General features: G+C 41.5%; 1 protein-coding gene across 2 annotated transcripts in view; it reads right to left on the bottom strand.

The window, feature by feature from the left end:
* The window catches only part of GNG13 (G protein subunit gamma 13), a 78,361-nt gene that overhangs the window by 48,770 nt on the left and 8,091 nt on the right, over positions 1-21,500 (bottom strand). For both annotated transcript variants that reach the window (XM_069209817.1, XM_069209816.1), the window contains exon 2: positions 5,519-5,668. In XM_069209817.1, coding sequence (XP_069065918.1) covers positions 5,519-5,616 — 98 coding nt within the window. In that variant the 5' untranslated portion in view covers positions 5,617-5,668. The remainder of the gene's footprint in view (positions 1-5,518; positions 5,669-21,500) is intronic.

A 21,500-nucleotide genomic window follows, 5' to 3' on the forward strand; every position in this document is an offset into this window, starting at 1 on the left:
AAAATGTATCTGGTGATTTGAGTACTATTTGTGCACTTCTGTGGTAGTGTGTTGTGCTTGCAACACCTTTAGGGTGTACTACCACAAGTGTGCCCATATAGAGAGGAAATCACTACTACCTTGAGTCACTAGGGAAGTGTCTGCAGTGACATGGGTTAAGCCTGGAGTGAGTAACAGTGCTGACTTCAGGGTTGTGCCCTTGCGTACAAATGGCTGAGCTTGCTATATGAGAGAATTGACCATCAGGACCTTATTTAGTCCATCAGGAAAGAGCTACCAAGCAGCACAATCCTGCATTGTGGATTTAGGACTTTCACTTCTGGAGGAGGTGATGGGGTGGAAATCAGGTGGGGAGGATAAAGAGGAGCTTGATTTCACCTGTGAGGCACAACCTGAGAGGGCGCTACATGGGATAGGATTGGGCAAAATCCTTGAGCACCCAAGTGCCACATGGGACACCACTAGTTTATCTCAAGCCTACAGTTACCCTAGGCCACTCTGGTCTTGAAGCATCTGTGAAGACAATGCCATAGCAGAGATGGAGAGCAACAGGTGGTGTGTGGGTCCACTGGACACCTAGGAGGGCTGTAAGTGTGTAGCACTATGGTGAATCACCCTTCAAGGGCCACCAGCCTTAGTAGGTGAGCTTAGCGATCAATGGATCTGCCCTGAACCTCAGAACATAACCCAGGCCAAGTTTACAATCACAATTCTGCCTGTCTAATTTAAGAAACAATGAGAAGTGCAGGAGAGTTATTTCGTGAGAGTGGCTTTCTTGACCCCCTCTTGCTCACTGCTTTACTGTCCACATCCCAGGATAGGTCAGGGAGTCCCAAGGACCACAGTGAGGTAGGTGAGAGCGTTCCTTACATTTAGGAATGTGCTAATGACACAGAATCCCACTATGACTGAAAATATGTGGGAGAGCAAATGTCTGTTTCTTTGCATTTATGTTACATTTCTAGAGATCCAGAGATACGACAATTTAAATGGCCTTGATCATTGTTGCTTTATGGATGCGGGCAGGCAAAGTGTAATATATGCTCTTTATTACCAATGTTAAGTGTGTGGAGGATCAAATACTCATCACATCCGAAGCCTCAAGAGCCCTCGCCCTCCCTGAGCAGTGATAATAAACACTTAACAATCCTCATCACAACTGTGTTGTATTTTCATGTGTATCTGTTTTTGAAAATCTATTTAACCAAAACCAGAATGCAAATGGTTAAATTTGTGTTTTCGGATGACATTTAAATGAAGAGGTCTAGTGAATATTACCAGAGTATTTTCCTGTCTACAGACACTGCAACATGGATTCTGTACGCCAGTAAAACAATAATTTTCCTATGTCCATTTTGAGATATACAGTTTGTCATCAATTATGTAACTTCAAATGTTGCAATGATGTTATTAAAGATGTCATAGAACATGTAATGAAAACAGAGGTGGTTCCTCCGCCACAGTGGAGGAGCGTCCCCCATCCCGCCAGAAGTAGCTGCAAACCTTTAAAAATAAAACGATAAGTTTGTTATTGTTTTCTTTTTAAAGGGGCGGGGTTATGGGGTGATGAGCCCAGAGAACAGTGCACAGCAAAACAATGGATTTAACCCAGATCTTAGTGACTGGCGTGAATGTTTACATTGTTCAGGATTCCGTCCATCGTCTGTTCTTGTTCTATACTAAAAACCTGCACGTGATCTGTAGTATGCAGATCTCGTGGCTACCGTATCCTTACTGATATGAGGACAGTTGATTCTGCAACCGTGCCTACCTTCTAGGGTACCCATGATTTTCTGCTGCATTTTTTATTAATACATGTCAGTTGCTTCTCCTAATAGCCAGGATAATAAGTATTTCATCAATATTTCACAAATATGCATAATAGTGCTGATGTATCTATTTTTGGGTTCACCTAGTGTCAAGATAGTGAGGGGCATTACAGAAACTGTATGATATGCACTATAATTAAGGTTTAGGGTATTTATGGGGCCAGATGATGATTTAGGTGTTGTCCTGATGCGTTTCCTGGCACCAGCATTTCTAATTTACATACTGAGTTCCATTGTAATAAGTGGTGAATCTGCACCATGCTTATTATCTATTATATCTGTGGTCTAAAATATTTGATTATAAAATAAGAAGCATATTTGTATATAACTCTGTGTGGAATCACTTTTGTGGTGTATTTATTGTGTCACTGGTGTGAGTGAGTGTCTTTGCACATGACCTCTGGAGATAAGCCTGACTGCTCTGTGCCAAGCTACCAGGGGGTGAGCACAGGTTATCTTTGGTGTGTAACTTACTTGCCCTGACAAGAGTGGTGGGTTCTGCCTGGCTTAGGTGCATACCCTAACCAACAGAAACTCAATTTCTAATAGTACTGCATCAATGGAGTTGTATTTCAAATGCCTGCACATAAGGGGTGAAATTCTGCCAGCAAAATTGACTTTGCCTGAAAGTCTGCCAGAAAATGTGCCGATTGACTGTAAATTGGATAGAAAAATGTGCCTTCATTTCTGAGCATCTGCTGCCTCTCTGGTGAAGGCGGTAAATTAGCCTCTGTCTCAAACAGAATCTGCACTGGCCAAACTTTAAATAAGGTGTATGTAATTCCGCCCATCCAGGAAACAAAAAACACTGTTCTTTCTACACAATTCTGCTTCAACACCAATCATCAGCAACATGGGTTTCAGATTATGCCTGTGTTTAAAAAATTTCTGGTAGGGGTTAGAAACCTATTTTGGCATCAAGAGGACACCTTTAAGACTGAATTATGAGGACATAGGTGAGCTATTTTGGGTCCATAGGGTTTGTAATACATAGTTTGTATTTATAAATGATTACTGTTTCCTCAGTTTATTCAGATAGCATACCTGCTCTCATTGTAACATTTGTGACTGTTTAATATTGTAGGAAACATTGGTTCTATATTTTGTTCTGCTTCTGTATTCAAAGGCTTTAAAAAAGAAAATAATACTGGTTGAGCTGTTTAACCACAAAGCAGGTGCCTTAAGGAAGACATGCTTTCGAGTTGAGAGAATCACTTCCAGGGCTGTCGGGTTCTGATCATTATCTGCACTTGTCCCTAAACGCCGGGAACGGTACCTAACTCTGCAAGCAGCCTTTTTCGGTCATTTGGACGCAAGGAGAAATGATTTGTACCACAGACAACGTGGCGATATCTCCAAAAAATGCTTCAATGTTCTGTTCCAGGCGCCCTAGGTTGCCAGGACTTTCTATTTTAAGAACAGTGACCTCTTGCTTCAGATAATACCGCAGTGGGCATTAAATACAGATTTCCTTGTGCCTAGTGGAGGGTTAGCCGAGGGTCATGATTCATGAAGCAGACACCTGAAAGAACTAAACCAGCCTCACCTCAGTTTATGTTAAAAAAAAACCTGGCTAGAAGCGCCCTCTTTCAATTGGGCGGGAGATCTGCATCTTTCCTGATAAATCTCCTTTTTGTCACAGGGCATTTCCAGTGTACAATCTGTTTTCAGAACACGGAATATTTATGTGTATTATGTGCTCCATATTATGATTTAGAAACACGGTTACCGAGAGCAGATAAGGGCTGTCAGGCCTGTAAGGTTTCAAAGTCTGCCGCCTAGAGTAGCATCCCAAGCAACGCCTATCAGTGGCGGTCGCCACAAACCTTAAGGGTGGGGGTGGAGGGGGAGGGGGGACATTAAAATAAAAAATAAATTTAAAAAAACGTACCTGTCCGCCGCCGACAGAGCAGAGTGGATTCACTTTTGCTTCCTATTGCCAAAGAGCGCTTACATTGCTTGAATAATGCCACAGCTCATCTTGTCAGCATCGAGCTCTGACCAAATCATATATAGTTTAATTCTACTCTCTTGTGACTGCCTTTAATCACCTTAAGCCTCCCAAGTGACCCTCCGACTGGCCCTGTGCATCAGATAACATTTGCAGCCGACTCTGCCCAAAATGCCCAGGTGCAAACCTGTGCTGTTTCTGCAGCTCTGCCTACTGTAGCTGGGAACCAAGGCCGTCATGGCCACGTGCACCACCTACAGGAAGAGCTGTGCGAACACTGAAGCAGGGGAACAGTGCGCAGAATTACCCACAGTTAACACAGGCACCGAAAGTTAACTGGAATGGCACCTTGGACCAAAGCAGTGCTTAATTTGTAAATAAAAACGTGCTGGTGCTCCAAGCTCTCCCCTTAAACACGCGGCTGCTGCAATTAAATGTGGGAACACGTAATGCAGAGGCAGCGTAATCCTGAAGCCATCTCGGGCCTCCTAATCCATTCACAGCCACTCACCCTGCCCCTTCAGCTCACTCTTGTAGCTTTCAGCTTTCTCCCATTGTGGCGCTTTTTCGTTTTTCTTTCTCCGTCTTTCCCATGTGTGTCTTTTGAGCGCAGGAAATGCTTGAGGCAGAAGAATAAGCACCGGCATGGTGGAAGGTGGGCAAAGGCTTCACTTTACCTTCTCGAGGGCCCTCCGACTGCTGCAGGGAAGGGCAGGGAGGTGCAGGACGACGTGCAAGATGGGATCAGAGGAAAGATGGGGACACGGTGGTCACAGGGGTCAGGATACATGAGCCGCACAGTTGTAAGGGACTTGGGGAGTCAACAGGGTACTTCTTAAAATTCACACTGCCCATCTCTGTCCTCAGTATTCAGGCTTAATGTTTCTTCCTGTCTCTGAATATCTATCACCTCTTCACTCTAAAGGTGAAGATGCCAGCTGATCGGCATCTGCATATATATATTTTATACTGTTTGGTTTGCAGCAGTGAGCGACTGTAGACAACAGCTACATATTGACACTGGAAAAGAGAGAGGCGAAAGATGCCAGTATAAACCAAATCAAATGGAGCTTTAATCAAGACTTAATTTGTGCTGGTGGATGCCTGTGATGGGCAGGCTCTCATATTTGAGACTGGGACTAATTTTTATCAGCAAGACTAAGAAAGGGAGGAAGAAGACTGTGTTGCCTTGTACTGTGTCAGGGAGGCATTCCGTGGGCATTGTGTTGGGAGTTCTCATGCAACACCCATGGGTTTTGCCTCATTTCCAGATTTACAAGGATCTTAGAACCTGGGAATGTGTCAAAACTGTTTGCCTGCCCAGGGCAGGAGCATCAAGGAGAAATATCTCTATTCTGGAGCACACAGAGAAAGAGGAAAACGCCTCTTGGGATGGCTTTGTACAGGAAGAGATACATTCCAACAACCCTGCCAACAACAGCAACGCAGACACCTTTGCACCATAGTGCAAGGGTGTCTGCATTGGCACTAGACAGCAATTTCTGTGCCAGCGCAGGGGAAAGGACAGAAATGCACCATATCTTGTAAAGACAGCGCATTTCTTACCTTTCGAATTGTTGCAGGGCAGCGCAGCAAAAAAACTTGCATAGCTGCCCTACGCCAATTCCATGTAAATATGCCCCTAAATGCATTGAGTTTTGGGAAATTGATTAAAAAAAAAAAACAGAAATACAGAGCATACATATTGAGGTGTTGTGTGCAGGAGGATCTCACTCACTCAGGTATCGACTTTGAAGACATTTCTCTTTTGAAGGCCAGTTGATACTTCAAGCTTTCTACCTCCTTCTTCAGCTGGGGCACGTCCATCTCGTCCATGGTGGCAGGTGTTTATCTGATTTAGTTGCTTACAGAAGAATTCTTAAAAGAGCTGTAAGAAAATAATTAGGTATTTGAAACAATATTTTCACCGAACAATAGCCACTGCATTAAATGTAGTAGGGCTATAGAAATAACTAAGCAAGATTATTGTGATTTTCCTTTTGTGAAAAGTGCATTTCACGGTTGGTTCTATTCGTATGAAAATCTGTGAGTTCCTGAAAAGAACAACCAATTGACAATAGTTTCTTATTCCTAAATGTCAAGAATTTTAATAGTAAAAATAAAGTTTCAAAATGCTTACTAGGCTAAGAGGGAAGTCTTACCACAGTGGAAATGTTAAGAAACCCTCCATGGGTAAATACATTGAAGATATTAGCTGGCTTGAAGAAAGAGTTAGAAATGTATCAAGGAACCACACATTTCTAATGGATCCTAACTCTACCCAAATGATCAGCCCCAGCGGTGCCACAGAGCACAGTAATTATTGACTAAAAGCAAAAACTTTACACCTAATATTATAGTATTTTAGGTGACATATCTATAAGTTCACCAGGAATATCTATACATAGTCTTTATTCAATGACTAATACCAACATTTCATTATTTATTTATTTGGTGGAGGAACATTATACACGTTTTCAAACAGACATTCTCATACTTGAGGTTTTGAGTTCGGTACATGGGTTACTTCATCATTCGGGGTGGACATAAATAGACCATGATTGATTGCGGTCAGTCAGACGAGAACAAACACACAAAATATCCTCATTGCAGACAGTGTGATGCACATGACATATATAGTGCTTTAAATTGAAATATAGAAGTGCAGGAACTCATTATCCAGAGTACCTATTTGCTTCTGAAAAGTGCTGGCACTCTCCTATTAAATGTACGGAAGCAGTGCTGAGTAGTGCAGATACTCTCGCTTTCAGACTAAAGAAGTTCAGGTACTCAGTGAATTTAAAGTAATTTACATATACAATTAAAATGTAGAAGGTACTTTGATCCAAGAAGAAGACGGGGTTAGGTTCACGGGTGCCCTGAGGACATGCTGAATGAGGGCGTTGGTCAAAGTTGTCTTAAATGTTATTATGGAAAGTAAGCCCTTGGGATCCAGAGGTGAGTACCTTCCAGTCACGCAGGTTGAGTAAAGCAAGAGTGGAGGTGAGACTGAGCACAAAGAATTTGTGATAAGCTATAAATAGCCTTGAACATCTGAAGAACTTGTGTAAGTCAAGTCAAGAGAAGGAGGATGTCTTGAGATATGGCACAGCCAAGAACTATGTCCATTTACACTTCCGAAGGCCTTGTAGGAGGCTATTGCAGGAATCTAATGTGCTCATTACAAGAGAACTTATGAGGGATTTAGTCATGTGAAGGGGGAGACGTATGTGCAGTTTTCTGTTGTTTACCGGGCAGTACCTGGCTGCTGTCGGTGCTTTGGTGATAAATGAGTCAAGATGCATATGTGAGTTGAGGAATGCACAGTTTCTGTCATCTGGTTGGTGAGGGAAGAGAGCAGCGGATGGGAAAGAGATTAGAGGAGTTCATTGAGGGAGGCTGAAGTGGGTGGGAATATATAAGATCAGTGCTTGGTGGCTTTAAAACAGGGACTTTAGTGTGGTAGTGAAGGAAAGAAAAAGACAATTTGGTTATAATCAAAACAAATGTTGTAAGGGAAGAGGGAAGCAGAAAACAATATAACAGCACCCAGTGAGGGTGCGTACCACAGGAAAAACTTGCAGACCCCGGAGTCAAACGTGGGAGACACACAGTAGGAGAGTGGTGCATGAGCTCTGAGATGAGAACAATGTCGCCAAGAATGAATGATTGGATGGGTAGGTTAAGAACCGTTCATCAGCCACGCCAACAACCCTGAGAAGCAAGTCCACTCCTCAGGATGTTTCTTCATATTTTTGGAGAAACACCTTGAAAAGTCACCAGGAATCTTGATGTGGCCATCATCCACAGAACCAAAACCTTTAACACGCATAGCGAACATTCGCAGTTGTGTGGAAGTATTGTAATCCATTGTCTCTGATATTGAGTGAAAGGAGCAAGAATTACATAGAAAATGTAATTAATCCTTGATACATGTAGGGAATTCAAGGATCACAAGCTCATACCATAGGAGAATGAGCCATAAATGAATTAAGCCCCTCCACTACCACTGATCAAAATCCAGATTAGGTAGGCCATACAGCCAGGAGAATAAAATAGACATTACTCTCAGGGAGAGTATAAAAGTCCACTTTTTAAAATGTGTTCCATAATGGAGCTTAGCTTGTTTCTACAAACTCCAAATTTTGACAAGCAATAGAATAGGCACGCAGGGAGTGAAACTGGTTTTACTCAAGATCGCACACTGTAGTTAGGCTGAAAAAATAAGATCCAAAGTCAGGTTTACTAGCTCAACAGTCTTAAATTTAGCCACTAGGAGCTTTGTCCCGTTAGGAGAGGGTAATTTACGTCTTGAGATAGAGAGCTGAGAGTGGGCTCCATTTTAGCTTATTAAGATTTCTAAAGTTTCTGAAAAGGCCATAAATTGGTGTGTTATTCTACATTTCAAAGTGGTTTTAGATATGTACTAAAGTCAGTAAGTGAATAAGATGGGTTACAAGTCCTGACATCACTGGACAGAAATCCATTGCTGCTTATAGTCCACATGATGAATACAATCACTGGCAAAGCCAATAGACCTGCGTGGGCTACAGGCTTTTTTGGCTTTGACAATGCTGTGGGATCATTACCGAAATAAAATATAAACATTGGCTAATAGCAAAAATATTTTCTGCCTAACAAAGCACACTTTACCATAGAAGTCCCTGCTAATGAAGGGCACTACTTTGTGTGGATGTGCTCTTTGTGAAGGAGCAGAACACTGTTATTCAGTTTGAAGCTGGGCCTTGGCTGAAGTGGGCTGACCAATTGCGCCACCATGCATGCTGTGGTGTGCAGAAGAAAAAAAATGGATTCCAGAACAACAGACCAAATGACGTAGAGTGCTGGCTGAAAGCCCCTAGAAGTAACTGTATTATATATATATAGTTTAGTTAAATCAAAAGGTCAGACCTAAACAATCATTGGCAAAGCCAATAGGTCTGGCATTTACTGCCAGACTTTTGGCTTTGTAAATGTATATTGATTTCTTATAGTTTTGGTAAACTTTAATTGGTGGGTAAACTCCAGGGCCCTTATCAATATTACAAGATGGGCAGTTTTATATAACTTTAAAAACCTGCTGACCCTACTTATTAATTAACCATCACTACAATTTAAGGAGGATATTGCAGTGTTCCTTTAAGCGCAGAAGCCTAATCTACATAGTGATGGTGATAAAAAGTTCCTGATTAAGAAAGGTATACATACATGTGTATATTTACTCAAATGTGGACTTACCCTTACACCTAGGTGTAACTCTCCACTGTTTTGCTATTCAACATTTCCAAATGGAAATTTACACCTATGTACAAGCAAACATATCCCCACCACAAGCCTACTACATCAGAATGTACCAGAGTAAAGTTACTACTGGTAACTTTTCATTTGTTGTGATCATCTCTGCCACTGGTATGGTGGTCTCTCTATGGGAAAGTATAGGGAAATGTAATAAAGTTTATTATGTTTTAAAAACATCTAAAATGATGTACTGTATATAAATGTAAAATAATTTAAAATATTTATTAAGCTTAAAATACTAAAATAAAATGTTACAGCATAATAACCCATCAAATTCAATGTGGATTAAATAATAAAATAATTTAAATGTTTTAGTATAATATGTAAATATTAATTTTTCTACAATTATATTTTTTTAAATTACCCCTCTCTAACATTGTTATTTATTTTTATCAAACCTAGTTAGTTATGTATTTTATTAATTGAAATACACTTGTACATATATAAAAAAAATTAAAACATTTAATTTGTTTAATTATATTTTTTATTACATTTAAAAAATAAAAATCACCAATACTTAAATGTTATCACTAATTTTTTATCTGTCTATCTATAGATAAATAAAATGTATTTAATTAACATAAGTTCCTATAGGCTATTTTTTCAATTCCCTGCCTTCACAGTTTTCTATGGGAGTGTGTTACAGTACCTATGGGTTGCCATGTGTGCTGCCTGACACACTGCGAAGCAGGACTGGATTACATGTAATCCTGTTTTGACAGTATTATGGGTTTGGTATTAAGAAGTGTATTTTGCTAATTGCAATGGTCTTACTCTGTCATAGGTTTATGTTTTGTATTATCATGTCTCTCTCAAACCCCTCTTTAAATTTCTTATTTTTGAGTAACTATTCCTCATTTTCCCGCCACTCCCCATTTCCTCCCACTTTAAATACCGACTAGTACACATATGTGTGCTAAGGTATCTGCTACCGTGGCGGCGCACTCCGCACAGCACAGTTGTGAGAGGGGAAGGTCTCCAGCTGTAGGTTTATGCATTGGATTTGGTTGAACTTCTGGGGTGCTACATACTAAAAATGCCGTTTGTCAATAGAGTCTACTTTCTGTGGCTAAAACCAGGCAGAATAGGTGTAACAATCTAATATTTATAATTAAAGAAACAACACTTATTACCAGACCTTTTATAGTTCCATGTGCAGGTTCTCACTCCAATGGAAACAAATAAGATCTAACGACATATATTCTATTTTTGTTTTCCCAGAAATGGAGATTAACAAATACGGTTATATTGCCCTTGGCTCTTGTTGTTCCGCCAGGTTATTGTGTTGTTTTCCTTTAACTATAGCCAGGTATGGAGAAGAATATGATTTTCGCTTGGCGATTTGGGAATTTATTAAAACTACCCAGCATGGTGTCCTCAGACCATGATGAACACATGCTCAGGTTATCTATGGAAGTGTTGGTTGCTGTATGACCTGGGGTTACAAATTGGTGACTTCCATCTTGGAATTCACATCCTAACATGGTCATAAGTGTTCCTGAGTTTGGAGCCTTCAAGCGGAACCAATACTGTGGAACGTTGGCATGTAGTACCTGTGTTTGGCTCCTCAAGCAAAATACTAAATACATTTGAGTCTGAGCCATAGAGAGAGAGAGAAATGAAAAAGTGCTTTACGAATTCACATCGTATCTTGTGTAGTCAGTCTTTGAATCTAACTGGGAACGCTTTTCATCGGTATTGTGTGCCAATGCCATCTAGCAATGCTTTTATTGAAGTGTATGGAAGGTTTTTAGACAAGCGAGTAAACGCGAATATTAGCTGGTTTTGTTTTAGAATTTACTATCGATTATGCTAAATTGGGGCCTCTTCGTGGGAGATCCGCCCTAGGTATTTATATGAGGTCGCACTATGCTCTAAGTGTCTGTAGATGCTGACATCTCTGGCCTTCGACAGAAAGACCACAAAGTTTTACTTTAAAGGGTCTATTGACAAGGATTTATCTTACAATGTTCACCCATGGAATTCAGGGTGTGCTGCAGCCCAATAATGCTTAACTTGAAAATGACAGTATCATCTGCAAGATATATTACAGGTGCCCTCCAGCTATGATGAGTAAGCTCTTTGTGCGGCCAATGTTCTCAACATATACATTAACAGGAGTGCCTAGGGACACAGTCCCTTGTTGGTGTATAGCATCAGGTTATCTCCCTATGTTTCTGTACCCGTATATTTGTGTACACAATCTCCATAAGTAGTAGGCGCCTCCTAGAGGCTTTAGAGATCACCATACTTCGGCAGTGCCATCAAGTGCACTTTTCAAGTCTATAAAACATGCAGGCAGATGCTTCCTAAAATTGCACAAACTGTGATATACTTGTATGTACAGGGCAACTATGTTGTCTGATGTGCCACCGTGTTTTTTTGTCATCTGAGATGACTGTACGTGCAAGATACAAAGCTACTTGTATTTCATGTCACAAGGTCAGGTCACTACACTCTAACCTGGAAGTTGGTAGGAACTGGTCCAGTCATGTAAGAGGTGGAGGCAGTAGCAGTGTGGCCCTTGGAAACTGAATGCAGAGGCTTAAAGGGGTGACACAGAGCAAGAGAAGAAGAATGCAGTCTTCCAGAAGATCTTGGACCACTTTTACAAAGCTTTTGTGCTGACAATAGAATGACGCAAAGTGGTGCATGCTATTTACTATCCAATGCTAAAGGGTTTTTGGAGCCGGAAGGCAAAATTTTCACAACCAAAAACCGTTCGTGGCCTTTTGCCTTGCTTTTTTGTAATTGTTCTTTATTGAAAATTTACCTGTGAAGGGAGATATTATCTTGGGTCTTACCAGTCCAACATGGTACCAAGACTTTCATTCAGTTCAACATTGCATATGCACTAGGTGTAAATGTGCTGAAGACACAGTTATCATTGTACATGAATATACGGTAGGGACAAACCACCTAAGAATAGGGTGAGAGCAGGGCCTAGGGTCATTTTAACAACACCATCTTACGGCAGCTTTAAGTCAGAGTCAGATTCCACCTCTTTGCCTTCCTTTGCCTCAAGGTAGCGTTACTGGGGTGTTACCGGCCAGATCAACGCTAGCACCCAAAGTTTTTGATGCAAAGTCAATTCTACTTAGCCAGACCACAATCTTACTTGAAACACATACAACCAAGGAGAATATATTCATCACACAAAAAAGGTCAATGTATGTGTGCTGCAATACGCAGCACACATTAAACACGTGGGAACCTTCTCAGTTTGTCTAAACATCAAGTAGAACAGGAAGGTTAAGCATCCCATACAAACCATGTGCTAAAGACCTCTGCACCATGACGCGATGCTGTGCATATCACAAGGCAGCCTGTTAAGCACTAGCACAGGATATGAAACCAGCAGCAGGCCACTCCTTGGGTGCTGAACTGCATGCATTAAAAGTGAATCTGGGCCATTCTTTCTAAAAGTTCACAGTGGAACAGGAAAGATATTCTGAAGGTATTGCAAAGTTGACCCGGCATTCTTAGTTACCATGGTCATCAATTCACCAAAACACCACGGATGGTCCCAATGATGTCACTAACACTTTTACCACCAACACCATCATGGTATTGAATCCTTGTCCGATAGCTAGTTCCTCCTATTTGCTGCTGACGAATGATGCATAGAGTAAAGTAAACAGGAAAGATGGTAGGGAAACCGTTTATCAATAGTATATGATGGGGACAACTGACTGATGTGATCCTGAATCACGATAAAAGACTTAGAGAAGCACAGTTAAACAAGTGTAGTTTAAAATTTGACATCAATGGCACCGGATCCCATTGCATTTACCCAAGGCAGGGTTGAGTCCTCCATCAAAAGGGCGGAGTTGCAAGCAACCTCTCTGTAACATAGTCCATGTACTTTGGGTCTGCCTTAAGCCAAAGACTTATTAGTCACTGTTGTGGTCCAAAATTAAGGGAAATTTAGACATCATTGACATTCTTGAAGCACGTATTACCCTCCTGCACAGATGGATCTCAACCTCTTTGGATGTCGCAAAATTAGAAATCCTTAAACTTTGGAAAACAGCAGTCTTACGCACCTATGATAGAGCGTTACAAGATAGGCATCGAATGGCAATTTATCAAATAATAATATGCAATTTAGAGACCAAAATGGGTAAATGTAAGGAAATCTGAAGAGCAAGGGGAGTTCTTTCTGATGGACTGAACTAACGGATCAAGTACAATACTCAGATGTTGGCGGGATGGTGTAGGGGTGGGAATGGACCCGGATGTTATCTACCAGCATTATAATGTATTTTGAGGGGGAACAGCTCACGAGGGTTTAATAACAACTCACGAGGGTTTGATAGCAGCGCACGAGGGTTTGATAGCAGCGCACGAGGGTTTGATAACAGCTCGCGAGGGTTTGATAACAGCTCACGAGGGTTGGATAACAGCTCACGAGGGTTGGATAACAGCTCACGAGGGTTTGATAGCAGCTCACGAGGGTTGGATAACAGCTCACGAGGGTTGGATAACAGCTCACGAGGGTTTGATAGCAGCTCACGAGGGTTGGATAACAGCTCACGAGGGTTGGATAACAGCTCACGAGGGTTTGATAGCAGCTCACGAGGGTTTGATAGCAGCTTGCAAGGGTTTGAAAACTTGTTGCCATTTTATTGCTTATGTTTGTACTGGACACAGTCAACTTGGTTTGTTAAAGGTGAAGAATGTGTTTACCAGCTGACTGTATGTTTTCGTTGTCCCATATTTTTCATTCCTTTCGTTATTTTTTTATCTGCTTTTTTAATGATTTTGACTTCTTTACACTATGGGGCTTCAGTACCGATAATAAAACTACATTATTACTTATGCATGCTAATGTAATAGTCTAGTTCAAATCTTCAATGTTCAAAACAAATATAGAATTATTATACAAAAAGTAAACAGTAAGAGTATGCATGCCAACATTTGGGAGCACCATGAGAACTAACATCAGAGGAATTTAATTTCCTACCTTCCGTCGATTAGAAGGTAGTACGTTTTAACTATGAGAAAGCCAAAATATTTTTTTTTTGTTTAAGGGCGGGAGACTCCCTTCTTAATTAGCAGTGCTTGCCATCTATGTCCTACAGCTGTATTTGCTTTCTTTTCTCTGCCATTGCCTTCATTTATTTGTTTGTTTGTTTAGTTAGTTAATTAGTTATTTTGGGACTTATAAAGTTGAAATGTTCACCCAAACCTCTGTAATTTGCTACACTGGAAAATTCTCAAAATACCACCTAGGCAGCTGGGAGGGAGCACAGTCATTCCAACGGCTGCACAGCACTAGCAGAAAATAACCACGTTTTTAGCAGCTTTCAAAACCTTAGGAGGTTGGGAACATATTTACTAAGTTTTCGCACCAATTTTGTATCACAACACTGAAGCAAATCGACACTAACTGCTTATTTCAAATTTACTTTCCAGCGCAAAGCGAGTTTGAATACATGGGAAAAACAAAAAGTCGGGATTTAAAATGCAACGCAGTGCTTGGGGTTGTGTGTACCAATAAGACTTTATTACTATCCAAAGAAGCCCTTTTGATTAGCCTTCTTACCAACAGATTGAGAAAAAATAATAAGGTTCTAAACCAATGCCTTGCTATTTATATGCAGTTCCTTGATGCTGGTTCATTGCTCAATGTGCTATATTAGAGGAACTGCAATTTATATACCACAAATATCAAACAAAATACAGATCTCTCGAGCAAATGCAGTAATCTCTACAGTTATCTTACCTTTATTTTAATTATTATTCTCTGAGATTTACTGGTCTCACAAAGATCTTTACAGCCGATATCTTAACCACATAAGGTATTTTAAAATGCACCCTTTGCAACAAATTAAGCCTGAACACATTTACTGTCCCATTTCTCCTTCTTGCCAAAATCTTCCTGACAGAGTTTTAAAAAAAAATGTATAAGTTGGCTATCAGTCTGCTTATCATGACTCCACCCCTCGTGATTTCACCCCTTTTTTGTTACCACACCTTGACCCTGATGGGTTCCCATAGTTTTTTCAAGTCTAGCACCACCTGTGGGGCACACACGAGCAAAGTTTGTGTTATGAGGTAAAAGGAGCAAGAATATCTTGAAGGTTCTCTTTGACTTAAAAAAAAATGGAGAACCAAGAGATGAACCATCCTACAAAGTCCAGACAAGATGGCCCAGATAGCATTACAGAGTGACTCACAGTTTTGAAAGCTACCTTCATGACCCCGACCCTTTGGACCACAAGGGAAGTGTCAGAGGTAGCAAGTGACTAAGAAAGAAAAACTTGCTACTCCTTGATACTCCTAATTGATGTATTATACAGGCGAAAGCAGCACAGAGGGACTCAGGACCATATTTATACCTTTTTTGCGCCAAATTTGCGTCATTGTTTTTTATGCAAATTTGGTGCAAAACTAACTCCATATTTATACTTTGGTGCTAGACCCGTCTAGTGCCAAATTTATGGAGTTAGTCATTTTTTGGACGTGGAAACCTACTTTGTGTCAATGAGATGCAAAGTAGGCGTTCCTGTGAAAAACATTACTCTATGGCCTTAGTGCCATATTTATCCCCCCCATCCTAAAATCACACACGGCGGTGGGATGGGTCAAATAATGGTGGAAAGCTTGCTTTACACCATTATTTAACGCCTGGGTCAGGGCAGTCGTTAGGGGACCTGTGGGCCTATTTCCATGGTGGAACACCATAGTATAAGCCCACAGGTACCCTCCCCAAGCCCTAGGGACACCCCTACCCACACCAGAGGGACAGCAGAGGATGGTGGACCCCATCCCAGGTAAGTACAGGTAAGTGTTTTTTTTAAGTGCCATTGGGGACCCTGAAGTGGGCCCCCGTACATGGCACTGGGCTCACTGGCCTTGCCCAGGAGACTCTGGTCCCCTGTGCTGGCCATTGGGGTGGCGGGCATGACTCCTGTCTTTTCTAAGACAGGAGTCAATTGGTATGGATGGTTTTGTATCAGAAAATGACGCTAGGCTGGTTAGAGTCATTTTTTATTTTTTTTACTGTAACCTGGCTAACGTCATTTTTTGGTGCAAAAGCCACTTCTTCCATACCGCCAGCCTCACACAGCTAACGTCTTTATTTTTTACGCTAGCCTACCCTTTGCACCGGCTTGCACCGTTCCATAAATATGGTGCCCGGCTGGTGCTCAGAAATGGTGCAAGCTGGTGCTAAACCTTCGGGTGCAAAACTGCGATGGTGCAGTTTTGCGCCAAAAAGTATAAATCAGGGCCTGAGTTTTTGGCAATTTGTTATTAGTGATACAACATACCGATTGTATAGCCAGTGTGAAAATACATCACAGTCAGTTGTTAATATGTTTTAGGCATATCCTATAAAATATGCAATACCTTGTACTGCTGTTAAATTTCATGTGAACTTTGCTATTGAAAAGAGACAGACTTAACGAAAGCTTTAAGTTGTGACACAATTCGTTCGTATAATCACAATATATATGCAGTCTTGTAGACATCAAAAGAAGTGTTGTCCTTGATGTTCTGTAGTGCTCACACATGTGATACAAAAATCTTCAAGTAACTGAAACTTGATTCAAGCGCATGAATATATAGACGTGACAGGAAATAGCTGATACCAAGCAGAGTCCTCATGATGGACTCTCAAGGAGACTCTGTAATGGGACACTATTAGTCTAATTGAATCATGTAGATGACGTTTCAATCCAAATGTCAAGCACCAGGTCATTAACAGGATGCTAAGGAGAAGTTCCGATATCAATGACAGCCTTAAGGGGTTCGTGCAGATGCAAGAGCTCAATCCGCAAAGGAATCCCGCTTCAGTTCAATAAAGTGTTGACAAGGATACATCACTGTAGCGGTATCTGAGTGATGGAAAAATCACGTGATCTGAATGAACATTGCGCACTGGTTGAAGTTTCAGTTCAGGAGCAAACACATATGTGTGCACTTGTGAGACTTACCGTGGTGCTCAGATAGCGGACCACAGCGGTGAGGTACAAAATGGTTTGGAGAGTTGCATTGGGGTCATTGCTCCTGGGTGGTGACTGCGGAGTTAAAGGGCAACGGCATAGTGGGTTCTAGGGTGTCATGATCGGTGAATCCTAGGTCAGTGATTGCGTAAGAACAATTATGGAAGCGTGTATGTGACTGCGGGCTAATGAGAAGGGATCACAGGTAAAAATAGTTGGAGGTCAGAACTGTGTGAGGATAGAAATGGGAGCAGGAATTCTGGTTTGGGTGTCTGGATTTATGGATCAGGGATTATGACAGAAGTTGGCATTAGTAAGTAATCAATTGGATAGGCAGTGCTCACTGTCAAGCAGTATTGCATGTGGAAGAAGTTGGAGCCAAACATAGCAAAATGTTTGGTTGTAGTTGTAGGAAGCAGATATATTATAAAGTCTTTCAACTCTTTGGCTCACCATTACAGCTGGCAGATGATGTTCACTACCTTGACCTAAGATTTAGTTGGAGGAAAACATGAGATGCACAAATCATTACCTGTGTTGCCTCACCACCTTGGCACACAAATGGGAGGAATGCATGAATTAATCTCAGACACTGGTAATGACTCTGGATAGATATTGGAGCAAAGCCAAGCTGATTTGCATATGGTCGGTCTCTTTCTAGAGTGGCATTTGAGGCAAAAAACAACATACTTGATTTGTGCTTTTTGTTAACCTTCCTCTTTTGTTCTATATTGAGAAATCCGTGGTTGAAACCTGTTTTTGAGATTAAGAACACTAGGTTAACTAAAGAAGGCTTTAACATCTGTGACGGAACTGAGATACCCCATATGCAGTTCTATGAGAAGGGCCTGGCAGCACCGGAGCAAGGTTTGTGTTCCAAGCAAGAGATCTTGCTTGGTGGGGATGATTACTGTGATATGTTTGCGCAATATGATTTTTCACTTCTCAGGTGTGGATTTTGATATTCATTGGATTGATTCTGTCTATTTGCACATGTGCACATGTTTTTAAAATAAACTTTGTGTAATTAAATGGATTGGAAATGTCGGGTGAGGATGGGGAGGAGTCTAGAATAAGGGGTGCTTCAAAGGAATTGTCTGATGCTTTCAGAAAAAACTTAATTTTGTGATTATAGACAGGCAATAGACTGTTGGGGGTCATTGTCAGGGTCAGTAATCAGTGTTTGTACATGAGCATGAGTGCAAAAACGTCAATCTCTTCTTTGAAATCTAATTACACAGTTAAATAAGTTAACTTATGATATGAGACACTCTTTATGTGTGACTTGTGATTACTGACCGCTGGAGCTGAAGTACAAACCTGAGTTGAATGTACTTGATTTTAGTAACTCGTGTTTTGTGCACGTTGAGATTAAGCGGGACACTACTGGGGCCAGCTTGTTTCCACATTGGGACTGCCTGTCCCAGACACCACCGTGCCAGGAGGTGCCAGCGATGGGCAAGGACGTGTCCTTTCTTGGTGCTTGAAAGCACAACGTGGGCTCCCACTGACTGGGGGGTGTTGGTACCGGGGCCAGCTTGTTTCCATATCGGGACTGCCTGTCCCAGCCACCGCTGTGTCAGGAGGCGCCAGCAACAGGCAAGGACATGTCCTCTCTCAGGGCTTGAAAACGCAATGTGGGCTCCCGCTGCCTGGGGGGCACCTCTACTGGGACCAACTTGTTTCCACAGCGGCACTGCCTGTCTCAGCCACCACCGCACCAGGAGGCGCTGGCGATGGGCAAGCACATGCCCTCTCTCCCGCTGCCTGGGGGTGCTGCTACCGGAGCCAGCTTGTTTCCACATCAGTACTGCCTGTCCTAGCCACCACCCCACCAGCAGGGGCCGGCAAGGACACAATGGCAGGTCCATCTGCAGCCATGAGAGTCCAAAGAAGGCTGGGCCACCACTAACGGTTCCCAGGTACAAGTGTTATCCGCTCCCTATTTTTGTAATTGTGCGCACATTTTCTTAAAGTGGAATTGGAAAGTCAAGGGGGTATAAGCGCTGTATATTTTAACAACTCGTTCACAATTTAATGATGGGCAAGCATAAGCCACAAAAAAAAACCTGTGGGAGAAGCCGCAAAATCCAGGATCCCGAAAGTTCCCTTAAGCGCTCATTAAAGATATCAAATTGTGTTTCCAATGAGGCTGATACATTAATAGAAGAGGTGAAAACCATTTTAAAAGGAAGTGACACAGGTATTGGGAAAAGAAAAAAAGTGATCCAGTCCAAATGGTGCCATGCCCGCCACAGATTCCTATCGGAACTTAGCCCAAGGACCTGGAACCACCAATGCCAAATCTTACATCCCCAACATGTACTTTGACAGCAACGCTCCAGGAAGTGAGCATTTCTTCCCTAAAAGAAGCTGTTGGTCTTATCATGGAGCTACGGAACGAGGTAGCCACCATGAAAGGCATGTTATCAGAAGTTGTTATTTTGTTGCATAAATCCATGGAGTACAAACATATGAGAAATCAATCCCGGCTAATAATGACACCACAGTTAGATACATCCCTAGGAGCCTCAGAAAGGCAAGACGTCTCCAAGGTGGCAGCATTCAAAACTCTGTAAGAGAAAAACCTTTGTCAATGGAAAAATGGGAAATTGAAGCCATTCAAGTAATGTCTAGTGCCCGCAGTAGATTTGGAGATCTTGGTCAAGCACCTATTTATGGCCCCAAGCCATCCCAATTCTGGCAAATCGGCTTTGGAAATAAGACAGGCCACAGAGTGTATATGTGCAAAATGCCCAAATTGTCTCCTGACTCACATGAAAATAGTGACTTTTTGAAGAACAAAGTCACCCACTGGGTTAGACATGTGAGGCAATGTAGATTGGTTGTGTACTCGGACATATTGTATGTTAATCGCCACTCAATGCATGGGACAAGAAAGAAAATAAATTGATCGCACCAGACCTGATGGAGGGCCTGATATCTCTGGATGCTCGTCCCTTGCTCATAAATGGGTCAAACATCTTGTTCAAAAAGAGCTGGCCAAACTACCAACCTCCCTTGCAGTCGGGATTAGGGTAGTCTACTCTGGTGGATCAATGCATTTGGGTGGCACAAAATGGAAAAAATAGAATACCTCAGCATGACACCACTGTGGAAAATAGGTTATTGCATTTAGACTGTCTAACCTGCACTCTCTTCTTGATTATACTTGTGACCCAGATACTACCGTCCCAACTTTACCACCTGAATGCTATGCAGATTGGTTATCTCCCATCCATGATAGTGAAACAAAGTTGATTCTGGTAGATTAGCCATTCCTTTTCAGTTCACAACAACTGGGGCAAGTGGCCCTATTCCATGGAACACAGGCAGGCTTTCTTTTTTTCTCATATCATGGAATATCGCAGGCACAAGGGCAAAGATAGAAGACTTGGACTGGGGATTGTCTATAGACAATTTCGATCTATGTCTATTCCAGGAGACGTTGGCCACTACAAATGTTTATAGGCAGGGCTTTAATTCTTATTGTATTGAGGCTGCCCCTTCAACATCAAGTAGGGCTGTGGGGTCATTATATGGGCTACAGTTTCATTGGGTTGTAACGCAAGAGAGTACATATTGATTCCCCTGATATTTTAGTCCTTACTATAACCTCAAAAACTGTCCCCCATCTGCTAGTAAATAGCTATAACAGATCCACCTCCTTCTCTAAGACTTCCAAAACCCTATGTCTTCTCAATTCATTCTTGGCAGACTTTTCTTCTTTATATTGTGTAATTATTGCCAGTGATTTTGAACAATATTCCCCATATTTAGAATTGATTAAGGAAGAACATCTCTCATGACAGATATCTCCTCTTAGCACTATGTGCAAATTACCTAAAATTAGTGAAACAGCTCTCCAGATGATAGATCTAATGGTCTTGCATGGTTTAAGACTGGGAAACGGGTAATTTCCCTCAGACAGCACTGCCAAGCCTACCTTTGTCAGGAGGAAATACAGTAACCATATTATTGAACCTGAAAATTTGGCATGAGATAACTGATTTTTTGGTAGATGATCGTTATGATAGCAATAATTTCCTATTTTGGTAAACTAGCACAAGACAACTATTAAAGGGAGGGGACTGTTGGGTAAATGGCATCAATAATCTGGTGGTGGTATCCTTAAAATGGGTGACTTTTTCGAACTCAGAGGATTTGCTAGCCAATTTAAATAAAAAGGTCCAGAATTAATTTGTGACACTTACACAAAATGAGCTTACATCTGGGCAGAAAGTTGCGATGCACAAGAATTTCTTTTATAGATTGGGTTTATTATTTGTGAAACATTGTAAGGGGAGAAAGGGTCCCAAACAAGTGAGGTCTAACGAATGGTTTAAATATGACTGTAGAATAGCCAAGGATAATCTTATTAAGGCTGCAAAACAGAAGGATAGAACCACGATTGTTCAAACCAGGTGAGAGTATGCTAGTATTTGCAATGCAAGCAAAGTCCAGTGGGAG

The sequence above is a fragment of the Pleurodeles waltl genome, chromosome 10 (genome assembly GCF_031143425.1).
Source record: "Pleurodeles waltl isolate 20211129_DDA chromosome 10, aPleWal1.hap1.20221129, whole genome shotgun sequence".
NCBI classification, from domain to species: domain Eukaryota; kingdom Metazoa; phylum Chordata; class Amphibia; order Caudata; family Salamandridae; genus Pleurodeles; species Pleurodeles waltl.